A 15561-nucleotide genomic window follows, 5' to 3' on the forward strand; every position below is an offset into this window, starting at 1 on the left:
AGTTGAATTAATAGTACCTGTGATCGCATGAAGTGCACGAGTAGTTTGTATGTTATCTATATATATAAAAGCGAAAGTATGTGTGTATGTTTTATTTAAAATTGTATTTTCATGTATATCGATTGATCGGAATGATCGCATTGTTTACATTGATTTATCAATGTTTGGTTTTTCGTTCCATATGAAATTGAATCGTGTTCATATGAATAAAAATAAGAATGCATATTAAATGATAAAAAATAATGATAAAGCATACAACGCAGTGATATACAATTTATTTTGTGGATACCTGCATTTTTCATAAAAATTATTTCAAAAATACAATTTGTTTACTGTTGTAGAATTTCTCAACAAAAATTTTAAATCAAAGGTATAGTGTGTGAAGAATGGAGATTAAACAAAAAACACCTAATATCAGAATGGAAATACTACTCTTTAAAATTTTGAAAACACAATCTATAATTGATCACAAATCATTCAAATCACAAATGAATTACAACGAATCATGTCTACCCCCTTGTATATACACAAATATTTTCACTTTTTCACCATTTTTTATTATTTTCTTCAATGAAATTCACAAAATGTACACTGATAATTTTCATGTTAATTGGTGATTTGTTCGATCAATCATCAATGGGTTTCTTTTTTATTGAATGAATAATTCTCTCAAAAATCTATGTACACTGCGATTGACATTTGAAATAAATGTATTTTCATGTGAATTTAAATGCACAGGCAAGTCGATATTCAAATACATACAACAATTTAGTTTGATTGTTTTCATTTGAAAATCATAGAAATATCCAACGAACACTTGATCGAAATTCGACAATTTTCTTTGCATAAATATGAATTCATTTTGAAAGTAACTACCATCGCTACAAATCTAATAAAATCGCTTGAGTTGTTAAAAATTTACTTTTTTAAGCCATTTTCCACGGTTTATTATGGTCGGCCATCATGGTTAACATAGTCTACTATCGTTGATAATTGATTAAAACTGCTTGAATTGTCAATTTTTTCATTTATCAACATGATATCCGATGTTAATAACCGTGTTAAATGGTGTAAGACCATGATGGACCATGATGTCCGAACTCAATAACCGTGTTAAATGATATTAGACTACGATGAATCGTGGTGTACGACCAAAATAACTGTGTTAAATGGTGTTAGACCACGATTGATCGTGATGTACGACCAAAATAATCGTGTCAAATGGTGTTGGACCACGATGGCCGACCAAAATAACTGTGTTAAATGGTGTTAAAACACGGTAGATCGTGATGTACGACCTAAATAACCATGTTGAATGGTGTTAGACCCCAATGGCCGACCAAAATAACTGTGTTAAATGGTGTTAGATCACGATGGCCGACCTCAATAACCGTGTTAAATGATGTTAAAATCGCTTGATTCGTCAAAAAATTTCATTTTAAAGCATTTATCCCGGTCCATCATGGTCGGCCATCACGGTTAACACGGTTTACCGTCCATTCTCATCTTTTGGCAACATAAACTATAAAATACAGGCAAAATAACGGTGAATATACGGTTTTTTGACCATAATGGGCGTGCTAGACCACGATGGCCGACCCTGATGGTGCCTATGTTCACCGCCGGGCCAAAACCTTTCCAACGGTACCACTTTTATCCGGATCGGTTAAGGCGTTTGGACGCCAACCCGGAACACACAGACATACATACATTCGCTTTTATATATATAGATAAGATAGATTACCTAATTCAAAAGTGGCTATTTTGGAATCAAACAATGCTTATACAATTACTCTGAGATGTAGAGCAAAATCGAGAAAAATTCTTCCACCCTAACATGCATCTTAAAAAGAAAAATCGTTTGAATTATCTATTCGCCTTGGTGGTTTATTCAAAATAATTTAAATAATATAATAAATCCAGTCTAATAAAAATTTGCGAAAATAATTACCAATATGACGTTTCCTTTGTAACTTTTGTGGATCATGTTTCTCGTACGGCAGTAATGTTGAAACATGGAACATTATTTCAATGCTTCGCCAATTCGTGTATACAGAATACAATCCTGAGAATGAAATGAATAACGACCACCAAACGAACGATCATAAATGAATTCCATAAATGGCGAAGTATAAATATATATTATAATAAAATTAGATTTTTGGAAAGTCACCTGTTAGGTCGTGAACTGTATCGAGACCACCTTTGTATTTATCAAAACCACGTAAACGAACTTTATCACCAAGTAGTTGTAGGAATTCATCAAATAATGGCGAATTTTCGTTATTGTCCAAAATTTGCTCTTCGCTGAATTGATTTTCCTTCACATAGATGACTCCCACCTTTAATTCCGATTTAATGAAAACCTATTTTGAAATAATTTTTTTTTTTTTTTTATTTGTTTAAATATTCAGATTTATTACATATAATATTCCAAATCCTTACTTGGTCCAATTTCAAAAGTTCTTCAGGTGTATCTGGTAACTGACCTAAAGTTAGAGGTGGATTCAAATTTATTTCTTTACCTAAAGACCTAACTACTTCCTCTCGATTATATCTAAAATAATACAAAACAAGGTTAATAATATCATCGATTATGTTGATTGATTGAAAGCATTACCTATCGGCGAAAACGCATGATGCTGGTATCAAGCCGTGTACTGTATATGAGATGGCCCTAACTAATATTCTAAATTGATCACGGCCATTTAAGTTTTCTTGTTTGATTGATAAAATGACTGGTCCTAAGTCTTCATCATTTGTAAAATAATTCCAATGTTCTAAAATATAAAAATAATTGGAATATATATTAGATTAATTCACAGCAATGAAATCCCTTCTGAAGAAATAGATGGTGGCGACAGTGATGATGGGATTTTGAATCAAGGGGAACGGCAGTCTTCAAGTGACGCAATACCAACATACATATGAAATATGTATATTTTGCGTCACTCTATATATTCGTTAAAGACATGAAAATCTAGACCGCTGACTTTTGGAAAGGGTTTTTTGCATATTTTAGTAATGCTCGGGCACCAAATTAAGAATCCGCAAAAAATTTGATCGCCAGGTGGCATTTTGAAAAAAATGCTGAAATTTCATTTTTTTCGATTTTTGACCATCAAAATAATTTTTTCAAACAAAAATATGGCCATATTTGGGATCTAGGGACTGCGTGGATAATGTAAAAAAAAGATCAACATGATCGGTTGAAAAGTGGCCGAGATATGGTCAATTGGCCAAAAATGGCCAAAACTCTCGAAATTGACCAGATGGTATGCTTGTATGTCTGCTTTTTTTTCTCCGTAGATTTTGAAAAAAGTTTTGAAACCAAGTTTAATTGAAAGTAGATGGAAAACTGAAAATACATGTGCTTTTGAAATTTTCGATTTCGTCTCGTATGTCTCTCGGGTCTGGGGTCGAAAATTTTTGGGAGGCCCTTTTCGAGATTTTCATCAATCCAACATTTTTTGGTCATCTGAATGGTATTGAAATGATTTATCGTTGGAAAGGTACAAGACTCACCTTTCTGGATCCGAAGTCAAAATGAAAATATTTTCAAAAATGTCCACCAGGTAGCGTGTTATGTGACATTTTCGGGGAAAAATGACCATGTCTTTTTTTACGTATTCAAATTAAAAAAAAAATGTCTATGAAAAAAATCAAAAAATTAGGCGTTTTTTGGGGACTAAATATGTGATGATTTGGCTATGTGTCATATCGGGGAAAATTCATTTTAAGAAAAAAATTCATTCCGAAGTTTAATTTTTTTTCTGCAAATTTTCAATTTTAAGTTTATTTTTGATCACAGGTATACGGCGTGCTTTTTAACAGAATCATGCCATTCTTAGCTTATTGGAAAGACATTAAGGTCATCTTGATGAGCAATAAAGAATTTTTTTTAAAAGAATTCAGCGGAAAAGGTTAGATCAGAATGACTAGACCACGAAAAATGGGGAATAATCGATGAAAATCGAAGTTAATCGTCATTTATCTCGAAAAAATGTATGTCTTGCTTCGATTTTTTCCTCATAGATCGAAAGTGCACTCAATTTTGAGCCGATTTGCACATTTTTTAAAACCAACATTGTTTTATTTGGTAAAAATTGGCAAAAGTTTGAACTAAGCGGCCACCTATATTTTAATATCTTACTAATCCACTGTAATATGCTAGGTTTTAACTTTGTTGGTCCACTTTGACAACTGATTTTACATAATTCGGACCCGAAAAATTTAATGGTGGCAACCGTTTTGAGAAATTGGTTCAATTTTTTGAGATTTTTCGGCTTGAAACCATTTCTTTGGAATGATATTTCGGAAAACATCGTTTTTATTCGATTGCTATGAAAATTGGCATTTCGGGATTTTTTGATACGAGAATATGACATTTTTTTTACAATAAAATCAGGTCTTAACATACTTAGCGTTAGAATTTGGTCATCGAAATACTAAAAAACTATTGATATAAGTACAAAACACTTCTTACGAAGTTCCCACTGTGACGCAATACTGTAAATCTGGAAATGTTAATATAAATTTTCCATGACGCGTTCATTCATATAAATTAGGGTGTTTCCACATGGAAAATATTAAAAAGTGGCTAGCATCATTTTGAAGAGCGTAAAGTTCTGTATAAGATCATTTGATTTTCGATGCTGATTGGTCGCCGATGTCATTTCCTGGACTAAAAACACATTTGTAAATTGATTTCATGTCGCATTCACGCCAGAATGTGTAATTAATGAAATTATATGAATAAAATAAAAAACATGAAATATAATTTTAATATCAATATTATTGCTTAAATATTAATAAAAGTAACACAAAAACTAACAATTTTACCACAATAAACCAAAACAATGCAAATTCGCCAATTCATTTGACACATAACCTGTCATTTGTCATGCGTGAGCGAATCACGCTTCAAATGTCATTCTGTCAAATGAATTGGCGAATTTGCATTGTTTTGGTTTATTTTGGTAAAATTGTGAGTTTTTGTGTTACTTTTATTAATATTTAGGCACTTATTTTGATATTAAAATTATTTTTCATGTTTTTAATTTTGTTCAATCTTATATTTTCATCAATTATAGATTTTGGCGTGAATGCGACATGAAATCAATTTACATAAAGAGGCTTACGTACGCAAGCTGACTTTTCCGCATGGAACCGAAATTTTGAGAATAAACTGAAATCATGGTCTTTGTATGGTTGCAGTAACTTAAATTACCGTGAAAACTTGTGAATATTATTTTCTTATCAAAATAAATAATCACACCAAGTTTAAAGAAATTTCAATCCAAAAAAGAGCCTATTCGAAGTTTCAGATCATTACGGTACCACAAAGGCAAGTCTTTCATATTGGGTGTAGGCATTAATTCCTGCGGTCGACATTTAGATGTCGCTACTTAAAATTGTGTGTAGCTTGACAGGTGAATCCAATTGCATTTTGTACATCTGACATTTGCCAATCTAATTCAGAGCAGAAAGATTTATTTTTGACACAGTGTCATTATTTTCTGATCGATTCAAAATGAGTGATGAAAAAGTGTTTTTCTGTCTGGTCCTCCTTTGGTTCAATTTTTTCACTTTAAATAAAGTGAAAATACATCTAAAGGTTATAAAATGTTGCAGGAGACGAGACCTCTCAATCTCCACAGAGAATGTTGAATTTGGTGAAAAAGAAGTGGTGAATTTGTTGAAAAACTGTGAACTCACCAAAAAAATTTGAATGATGGGCTATTGGCGTTTTTTATTCGATAAAGATGCATGAAAAGGCATCAGAAAACATCAGAAGCATTAAATATATGCGGATCAATCGTTTTAAGACATTTGTAATGAGGTAAGACCAAAGAAATTGTGTGCCACACCAGCTGAATCCAAAACTAGTTGTAAGACGTTTTTTCACATTTTGGCACAATGTTCCAAAAATAGAAAAGAAAGGAATTTTTGTATCGTATTGTAAATGGAAGTGAAGAGGGCATCTGCTACGATAATCCCAGGCATACAAATAAGGGTTCAATCCGACACAATCGTCAAAATCGACAGCATAGCAGTATTTTGATGATTTCTCGGTAATGCTCATTATTTGGTGGGATTGAAGTGGTGTGGTGTATAATGAGCTGCTGAAACCGGGTGAAACAGTCACGGGGGATCGGTATCGACTACAACCAATACGTTTGAGCAGAGTACTGAGAGAAAAATTGAGAAAAACTGCGACAAGAAATAGTCGAAGGATTTATCAAAATTTGACATATTTCAAACATCGCAAAAAAAAAGATAGGGGACTCTGGTCGGGATGAGCTTGATCACCCCCCCGTACTCTCCAGACCTTGTCCCTTCTGACTACCACTTGTTTCGATCAATGCAAATGGGCTTGTCTGAGATATCGTTTCGAAATTCTGAAGGAGTGCGAAAATGGGTCGATCAATGGACAGCTGGAAAAGATGGGGAATTCTTTCGACGGGGAATCGACAAGCTACCAAGAAGATGGGCGGAAGTCATAGCTAACGATGGGCAATACATTGGTTAATGTACTCATTCTTATTATTTTTAAATAAATGTTTCTTTTCACCAAAAAAACCGCAGGAATTAATGCCTACACCCAATACAAAAATGAAACTTTTTGTGGATTTTTGTATGAAAAGTGTGTGAAAAATTGATTGCATCTTAAAACTAACATCAGATTCGGGTTTCTCCCCCCACTACACATTCATTCAGCGTTCAAATTGAAAGAATATCATTTTAAGGCATTTTTCTCATAAGTGCCTCTTCAGAGTCTAAGTTTTACACCGATCAATCAATGTCGTTGAAAATTTGACCAGATTTATTCCTCGTAGTGCCCAATCATCCTGTGAAGTCACATTTTGAATTTCATGTCTGAGCACGAAACCATCGTGTCACCAAAATGGTTAAGAAATGATCAAAAATGTATGGATGTGGGATTGTGGGTACTCCATTCGGACCAAAAAAAATTACACCGGTCAACAGATATTGCTCAAAAACTAATCAGCACGTCTCCTAGTAGTCTCAAATCTTCCTGCAAAGTCAGAATTTGAATTGAGTTTTTGGAAGAGGATTAATCGTGTTAACAAATTTTGGCAACACGCCACAGGACACAGGACACAGGACACAGGACACATCACACACAGCGACGCACATTAATATGCCCCAAAATCATCTCCAATCGTGTTTTCTACATTAAATATGCATAGAAAACATGTTTTGGGATGACTTTAATTTTGTGGCCTAATACAAAAAAATAGTTTGAAATATATATATATAGTTTGAAATATTACGATTCGGCGCATAATACCAGAGCCACACCGCTATTTGATATACCAATTAGAAAGAGTGATTACACAAAGTTTGAACCAATTAATTATATACGTATGTTAGCAACATTCAATGATTATTATACAAAAAAAAATCCAAACAGTGATACTAATTTAATTGATTTAGGAGTCAATTTTTCTACAGTAAAACTGAGAATTGAAAAATAAAAAGTCGAACTCGCTATATATACATGTAATATACGAAATCCGAACCTAGAAGGCTGTTGGCTCCGGTTGATGTATGGTTGGAAAGCCCTTGGGCTATAGATCAAGAAAAAATAAAAAAAATTGAAAATCGGTCCACCTGTCTTCAAAATATGTTCCTTTCAAGAAAAGGGTCAAAATTCAGTTGTACGGCCATATATGGCACTAAATGAGGTCGTTGACCCCTGAAAAATCGGTATTCTGATTCTCGAGCTCAATACATTTCCAGCGGTACCTCGTCGAAATCGATCAATCCGTTCGAAAAATTCCGCATTTTGAAAATTTCATATGATTTTCCTATAAAATCATTTGGTATATCTGTCTGTCCGCGATTTTGCGTACTTGTTTCTGATCTTTTTGAAAATTTATGTGCTAAGACTTTTTTGTTCTGTCACTTTTCGATTTGGCCGCCACGTTGGCCATGGCTGGCCTCTAAAAGTCAGTTTTCGACTTTTTTTCCTATGGTCACCGAAGCGCCATGACTTGACACCCTTCGGACATATGCATATCATTGGAAAGGTCTTAAAGTGAGCTATCGAATGAAGCCATTTGTGGTCCAAAAATTTCAATTTGGAGTGGCCAAATTTGCCAAAAACCAAAAAGTTACCGTTCGGCCGGACACATAACGTCTATTACCTCGAAAACAAGCTCAAGGATTTTTTTGAAAATTTTGCCGATTTTAGGCCCAGGTCTAAGCTATAAAATGCCGCATAGCTCATATCCCCAAAAATTCTTGTTTACAAGATATGACCTTAGGTAGTGCGAATATGGCAAAAATGGCCAAAAATTACAAAAAATGTTACTTTTAACATTTGAAGTATTTTATGGGCCAAAATGTACTCCAATGACTCTTTATGTATGCTCTGTGACTAGCCAAACAAAATCGAACAAAATATCGACCGTTTTGAATGGCTATTCCACCAAAAATCGGCCAAATGTATATACCAAAATTCGAATTTTCACAAAAATGTCTAGATGTATGAAATATGAAATCTTAACACCAAATAACTACATGTTTGATAGTTTCCTCGCATAATATCGATAAAATACCGAATTTTATGTCCCCTCCCACCAGGCCAGAAGGTGCACTATAACCGTGAGAGGTGCATGCGGTTAGTCACAAATGAAATTAAAAGAAATCTACAAAAATGTTAGTATAAATGGCAAACTATGCAAAAGGTCATGCAAAAATGGCCATTATTTCATACGGTCACTGTGGTATCTAGACTTGACATAGCCAGGACATATGCATCTTCGTTAGAAAGGTCTTAAAGTAAGTAAAAATGTTTCTTGAATTTTTAACATTGAAAATAGCGCTTAAAAAACTATTGATATCAAATAAAAAACCTCTATCGAGGTGAAGAACGAGTGACGAAACCGAAATTTGAAACACAAAATTTCAAAGGCTTTTTTTTGGACAAAAAAACAAGGTTCTCAAAGTCTAGTTTAGGGGTAAAAAGGGAGTATTTCAGACTTTAAAGGGCCGTATCTAGACCCCAAATCAATTGGGGGATATTTTTTGATGCAAAATTTCTTATATTGGACCCCTCTAACACATCCATCAGGAATTTTTAAAATCTGGAGTGACACGCTGGGGATATTTACTGGTTAATAGTGAATAGCAACCTAATAAAATATCATCATTTTTTTTTTCCTTTAACTCCTAGTGGAGCATAGGGCCTTGAGATAAGAATTCTTTATCTTTCTGGTTTCTGTTGATCAATTAATTCAGATAAATCGGTGATCAGCCGATTGTATCCTACATTTCTTATGATTTTGCCATATTTTATATGGCGTTGGATTTCTATTTTACGTGTCTGTGCTGAAATCCATACCTTTGTTGTACACAGACACGGTTGACACAGTATTTTACGACTACATACGATGTTCTAAACGGTCACCCATTTATCTCCTGACCAAAGCTTGTGCAGCTTAACTCAGTTGATCGAATAGTGCCGCAGTAGTCGTAGTAGCCACTGTTCCCACAAAATATCATCATAATACAATTGTATTAACACATCCATACAACAAAATGCAATAAATCTATGTTTGTTGTTAATTAATCACCGTAGAAACGTGTGATTCTTATTTTCTTACCAAGATACATAATCTCAACAGATTTGAAGAAATTTCAATAAAAAATATTGATAACCTCCATAAACATTTTCGATTTTTGGCCAAATTTTGTATGGTAGGTACCCAAATTTGTATTGAAACTTCTTCAAACTTCTTCTTCATTTTTTTTGTGATTTTTTCAAAGAAACTCTGTTAAAACTTGATTGTATCTCAAAACTAACGTATTTTTGGATTCCTCGTGCCAAAAAAACTCCCCAATACGTGTCTTTTTATAGCGAAACTTTTTTTGGGCATTAAAATGGCTCGAGATTGTTAATCGAGAAAACTTCCAAGTGTCCTATCGAGTACCACCGATCGACATCTGGATGAAACAATGATGCCATATATGTTATTTTTTCATGTTTTTCACGAAACCGAGAGGGGCATTTTGATCCGATATACCTTTTTTTGGGCTGTTCATATAGGAATGCTATCCCACTGATTTATTGGCATTTTAAGTGCTACAAGGCTCCGAAGCACTCCACAAGCCCGAAACCCGTCCAAATCTATTCTGCATTAAACCACTGATAATTTCTGAGCGAATCACGAAGGAAAAATACAGGACGAAATTTGACCGAGAATCGAACTTTTTACCTTATGTTCACAAACCTGGCGCGCTAACCAATAGCGCTAAACCCTTCGCACACTACTGCCTTGAATATATTGTACTATATGATGAAAATGTATTGTTATAATTTTTTAATCATTTTTCACCTGTAGAATAAAAATATTTTTCGTATGTTTCTTGTTCAACAGATGTCAACTCAAAGCCTTGTTGCATGTCCCATTGTTCTTCAATAGCGCTCTTCTTCCTAGAACTAATTTGAAGAAGAGGTATTTATAAACTACTTTTATGTCGAGAGTCTTTCAAACAAAACATACCTTGGAGCAGCTTCAGAATCTTCATCATCCTCATACAAGTCACTACAACCGCGTTCTAAGTGTGATTCTGAGTTACCACGTCCAGAAATCTTTTGTTCATTTTCTTCTTGCTCAGAATCACTTTCAGCTCCTGGCCACATTGCTAAATTATTCATATTAATTTTCTGTCTCGAGCATTCAACCCAATATCCAGGCGTGGGTATCAAATTATGTGGATATTCCTCACAAAATTCATCTATCGATTGAATGAAAAAAAAAAAAAAACAAATAACATACATGTATGAAATTATATTTTGAGAAAATGGTTTCATGATTACAGTTCCTTCATGTTTCCAAAATGTTCTAACTTACGTGATCGTTGGGCATAACAATATTCGACTCACTGTAAGATTTAACACCAAGCAGTTCTAAATTTGCAAGCCTGTTGTTACTTCTTACAGCCAACCAAATACCGCACATTTCATGAGTAAAATGCATTTACAGCTACTGTATTGATAAGCCTTTCAGAACTGTTATTTTTATATTACATGTTATTACCTGAACATGCTTGCGGTGGCAATGGAAATATAAGCGTAGTTGAACTTTTTCGTCTGGCAACTGCACAACCCAATGATTGTGGCTTGAAGCTACGTAACTGTTGCATGAAGTCGGACTATGTAAAAGAAAATCATTCATCAAATGATTGACGGAGAATGAATGACTTCTACTTATATTTTATTGAGATATAACATCGCCATAAAAAAAGTGCTGACTAGACTTCAATAAAATATTCGGAGAAGTCTTACATTCATTATCGGATATATGAAAAATATATTATCGGGAAGTACTACTAATTTATTTTTATTGTTAAAATTCGAATTTTAAAACTATTATTATGAATTAAACTCACCTCGGCCTTTCGATAATTAGAAAGAATTTGTTTGATTTAAGAAAGTTAAAAATTTATGAAAATTTATCATGAATATATTAATTTCTTACCATTAATGCTACATCAGCGAAGTGAAGATCACATAAAATTTGATTCTTAAAGCGTCTTGCGCGTTTATGATTTTGTCCCGACAAGTTTATTCCGCACGAATTACAGCGTAAACATTCCTTCAATGTTCATTCAATGTACATGATAAATTACATTGGTATCTTTCAAATTAGTTTAAATTCTTACCTCGTGATACTGGTTATTGTCATAAAGTGGTGAAGGTTCTGTAAAGTCAAAAAAAAAAAAATTCAAACATTAGAATGATTCCATTTTAAATAACTTTGAATACGATAAAAATTTAGGTTTTTTGACCATTATTTTTTTCTTTCTTTTGAAAAAATGGCCGCTTTCTTTCTTTTGAGAAAATGTTTATAACAACTTGTTATATGTTGGTTTTTTTCATCACATGGAATTTTCAAAAATATCATAATCAAGTAACGAAATCGCACGCAGACATCCCTTGAATATCGATGTTTCTGGAGAAATAACATATTTTGGCACAATCTACCGAATTTTGACCATATTGAGTGCTTTCGGAACTCGCGAGAACTACCCGCTGAAGTGATAAGATGATTATTTAAATTAATTAATAAAATCAGTACAAATTATACATTTTTAATTTTATGAACATTTTGGAATTTAAAGTGATAAAAAACGGAAACAAATATTTAAATTGATTTATTATCATATGTTGACTAAATATTACTACATCTGTAATAGTATTGCACGCATCACACACTTTCTATATTTTATCATTCGGAACAATGTAACTCTTTTATTTTGTTTTTAAAAAGCTATTACAATTCACAAAATACCTCACATATTTTCATAGTTCATGAATAAATATTTCAAATTTAAGTGTAAAAATATCATTTTTATGAGTAAGTTTTGGACTGCTTTTTGGAATAAAAATATGGTCAGTTTCTCTTTGTATACTATAGTATATTGTCATTGAAAATTTTGTTTTACTTTTCATTTTTCCACATTTCCTATTTTTATTGTGGGATACTGTACTGACATTATGTTAGGTGTGAATGTGGCGCTCACACATAGATAAGATACACAGATAATGGCAAAATCGAAATATAGATTTTGGTGCAATGTACATATGACAGGACAAATTTATTTCACATAATGAAAGATAATATACCCAGTTATGCAAAATTGTATGTACATTTGGTTTAAATTTATGATATTTCATGAACTAAATTAATTTATGATTGAAATATTTTCTTACCAGTTTGAGTGCTTGAATCAAAAAATGTACTAGTTGTTTCAACTGTCATTGTACCGATGGTTCCGTCAGTGATTTGTGCGCATGAGTCCCGTCGGCCACGATAACTGTATATGAAAAAAAGAACCTTGTCATATTCACGTATAAAACTTTGTTTATATATAAAGCTTTTTTTCTGCTTCAGTAAATTAAGATGAATGTTAAAAATGGTTCTAGATTGTGCTTACCGACAAGTGTCATCGCTTTGCGAGCTTTGACGCCGGAAGTTTCTGCAACGTATCATTTCTTCAGTCGTTGATTGACGGCGAAAACCACGTGATATCAATATTTCTTCAGTCGTTGATTGTCGTCGAATTGCAGGTCTTGGTACACATTCTGGTAATGGTGGTGGTGCTCGCGCACAAGGTGAAGCATCCCTGAATAAAAAAATAAAAAAAAAAAAAAATATAATATGATGCAACGTGCCTGAAAATCCAAATTGTTGGTTTTGTCAAATATTTATGTGAAAACTTTAAGAAGTTGCAAATTGTACCTTGATGAACAGCAACTGCTTGATTCAGGAGAACGTGTATTTCGTGCTAAAGATGATGATTGTCGACGTACTTTTGATCTTCTTCTCGGACTGCTGTCTCTATCATGACTACGATCTGGAGATAAATGTTGTCGGGAATCGCGTCTACCACTTCTTGATGCACTATCCGGACTTAATGAATCTCGTCTTGCTCTTCTTTCGCCTTCATCACCATCTACTCCAACTAGTCCGGTTGGCGATAGAGCTGGTTGTGATTCACGTCTGCTTGCCAACGGTGGACATGATTCATCGTATGCTGTCGATTGTCTTTGTAATCTTTGCAATCTTGGTCGTTCTGGGCTAACTCTTGAATCTCTTCTGTTCACTCGGCCACATTGTGTTGTTGAATCTCTTCGACTCGATGGAGGTGCGGTTGGACTAGTAGCAGGAGGAGTCACACTGCTAGTAACTATTGTGGGCGGTGGTAACACTTGGCATCCTGTATCTTGATAATTAGTAAAATAGGGCCCCGAATCGGACGCTGTTGAGCTCGTCGACGGTCGTTGTTCCAGTCGAAAATTTGGTAATTCAACAGTCAATGAGTCACGTCGCTTTTTTGTAGCACCGACTTTTGGTGGTGGCGTAATAGCCCGTGTAATAGCTGAGTCCTTTCTAGCGCTGCGAAAACTTTCACTTGAACCTCGCCTTGAACCGTTTGTTGAAGCACCCGTATCTGTATTTTCTTTATCACGATCTCTGTCCCCTGGACTCTCTTTTCGCTGCCAAATTTTATTAAAATCTGATGTATGTGATTCATGTCGAGATCGCATACTCTTAATTCCTGAATCGGCACTGGATTCCCTACGTTTGCGCTGTGTTACTTGAGATTGATTGTTATGCGAACTATTGTCTGTGTTCCTGCTCCATGGAAGACTTCGTGCAAGATCGGCAAGAGTTTCACGTCGATTTAACGGTGCTTTTTGTCGTTTCGATCCACCACCGCTCCAAGTGAGTAAAATATCAGTGAGTTGCGCTAAAGAACTCCGACGACGTCGTTGAGACGGCGGTGGTGATGTACTAGGTGGTGAAGCAGCTGATATTTGCGCTGCTGAATCTCGACGTCCTCCCAAACGCTGTCTTATTGTTGACTCTTCCAGCTTTTTGATAATTGAATCAATTAAGTATATTAGCATAAGTATAAGTTATATCTATTTGATATGTATACAATCCTCCACCTTCAAAACAATTTAATTGTATATCACAAATCAAATAAAAAACCTCTGACGAGGTGAATAGCGAATGACGAAACCAAAATGTGAAACACAAAATTTCTGATATCAATTTTGTAACGAAAATAAATGATAGATAATTTTTCTGTGTAGTGTGAATGAAAACAGAATATACATTTGAAAATTCAAAACGTTGCAAAAATTCCTCTCTTTTTACTGTAAGTATGGACTGATGACGCAATGCAACGCTCCGAATATACAAATCTATTGAATATATCGAGAAGAGATTATGTTATTCAGCGCTTATGGCTGAGTAATGTCTGAATAAAAACATACTCTCCTCTCGATATTTTCAATAGAAATGTATATTAAGTTTTTATTCACAGTACTCAGAAAAATTATCTATCATTTATTTTCGTCACAAAATTGATATCAGAAATTTTGTGTTTCACATTTTGGTTTCGTCACTCGCTTTCCACCTCGTCAGAGAATTTTTATTTGATTCAATTTTCTGGCCCAAGGGCTTTCCAACCATACATCAACCGCGGCAAAAGGCCTTCTAGGTCTGGATTTCGTATATTTCATGTATAGTCGTTGACAAAACAATGTTCCTACTATGAAAATCACAGATGTATATTACACTGTAATACACGCTGCGTTCTATAATCGCTATAATCTATATGCTGTGGCTGTATTTGTGTTCTGATTATTGGAAATGAAATGATATGCACAAGAACACGTTTTATTTCTCATTTGTATTAGTTCATCTAATTGCGTATATACAAATTATGAATTCCATGAGTTTCAAGTTATCCATTTGGTGCCTCAAAATTTTAAGCATTGCATTGGTTCAGTGGTTATTAGACTGGCCCCCAAAACACAAAAGTTGAAATTTTTTCGCTCTTACCTCGGAATACTTTTCCATATGGTGTGCAAATAACATGTGTAAAGTTTCATGCCGATAGCTCAACGCTAGATGGTGCCGCAAGAGCTCGGTAGGTCATTATGTGAATTCATTGAAAAATTACGTTTTCAGTTAAAATAAAAATATCTTCGCACAACCATATCGACTAAAA

At 34.1% G+C, this 15561-nt stretch overlaps 1 protein-coding gene across 9 annotated transcripts in view; it reads right to left on the bottom strand.

Moving 5' to 3' along the window:
• LOC116348425 overlaps window positions 1-15561 on the bottom strand; it is a 77679-nt gene that overhangs the window by 19979 nt on the left and 42139 nt on the right. For all 9 annotated transcript variants that reach the window (XM_031779423.1, XM_031779422.1, XM_031779419.1 and 6 more), the window contains 13 exons: window positions 13278-14413; window positions 12973-13161; window positions 12749-12852; window positions 11698-11735; window positions 11514-11630; window positions 11425-11430; window positions 11073-11187; window positions 10536-10770; window positions 10368-10471; window positions 2621-2780; window positions 2446-2557; window positions 2174-2366; window positions 1952-2065 (listed from right to left, as the gene is read on the bottom strand). In XM_031779423.1, the coding sequence (XP_031635283.1) occupies window positions 1952-2065; window positions 2174-2366; window positions 2446-2557; window positions 2621-2780; window positions 10368-10471; window positions 10536-10770; window positions 11073-11187; window positions 11425-11430; window positions 11514-11630; window positions 11698-11735; window positions 12749-12852; window positions 12973-13161; window positions 13278-14413 (2623 nt within the window). The remainder of the gene's footprint in view (window positions 1-1951; window positions 2066-2173; window positions 2367-2445; window positions 2558-2620; window positions 2781-10367; window positions 10472-10535; window positions 10771-11072; window positions 11188-11424; window positions 11431-11513; window positions 11631-11697; window positions 11736-12748; window positions 12853-12972; window positions 13162-13277; window positions 14414-15561) is intronic.

Source organism: Contarinia nasturtii, unplaced genomic scaffold (assembly GCF_009176525.2).
Source record: "Contarinia nasturtii isolate CC-2019 unplaced genomic scaffold, AAFC_CNas_1.1 Cnas_scaffold_2426, whole genome shotgun sequence".
NCBI lineage: Eukaryota > Metazoa > Arthropoda > Insecta > Diptera > Cecidomyiidae > Contarinia > Contarinia nasturtii.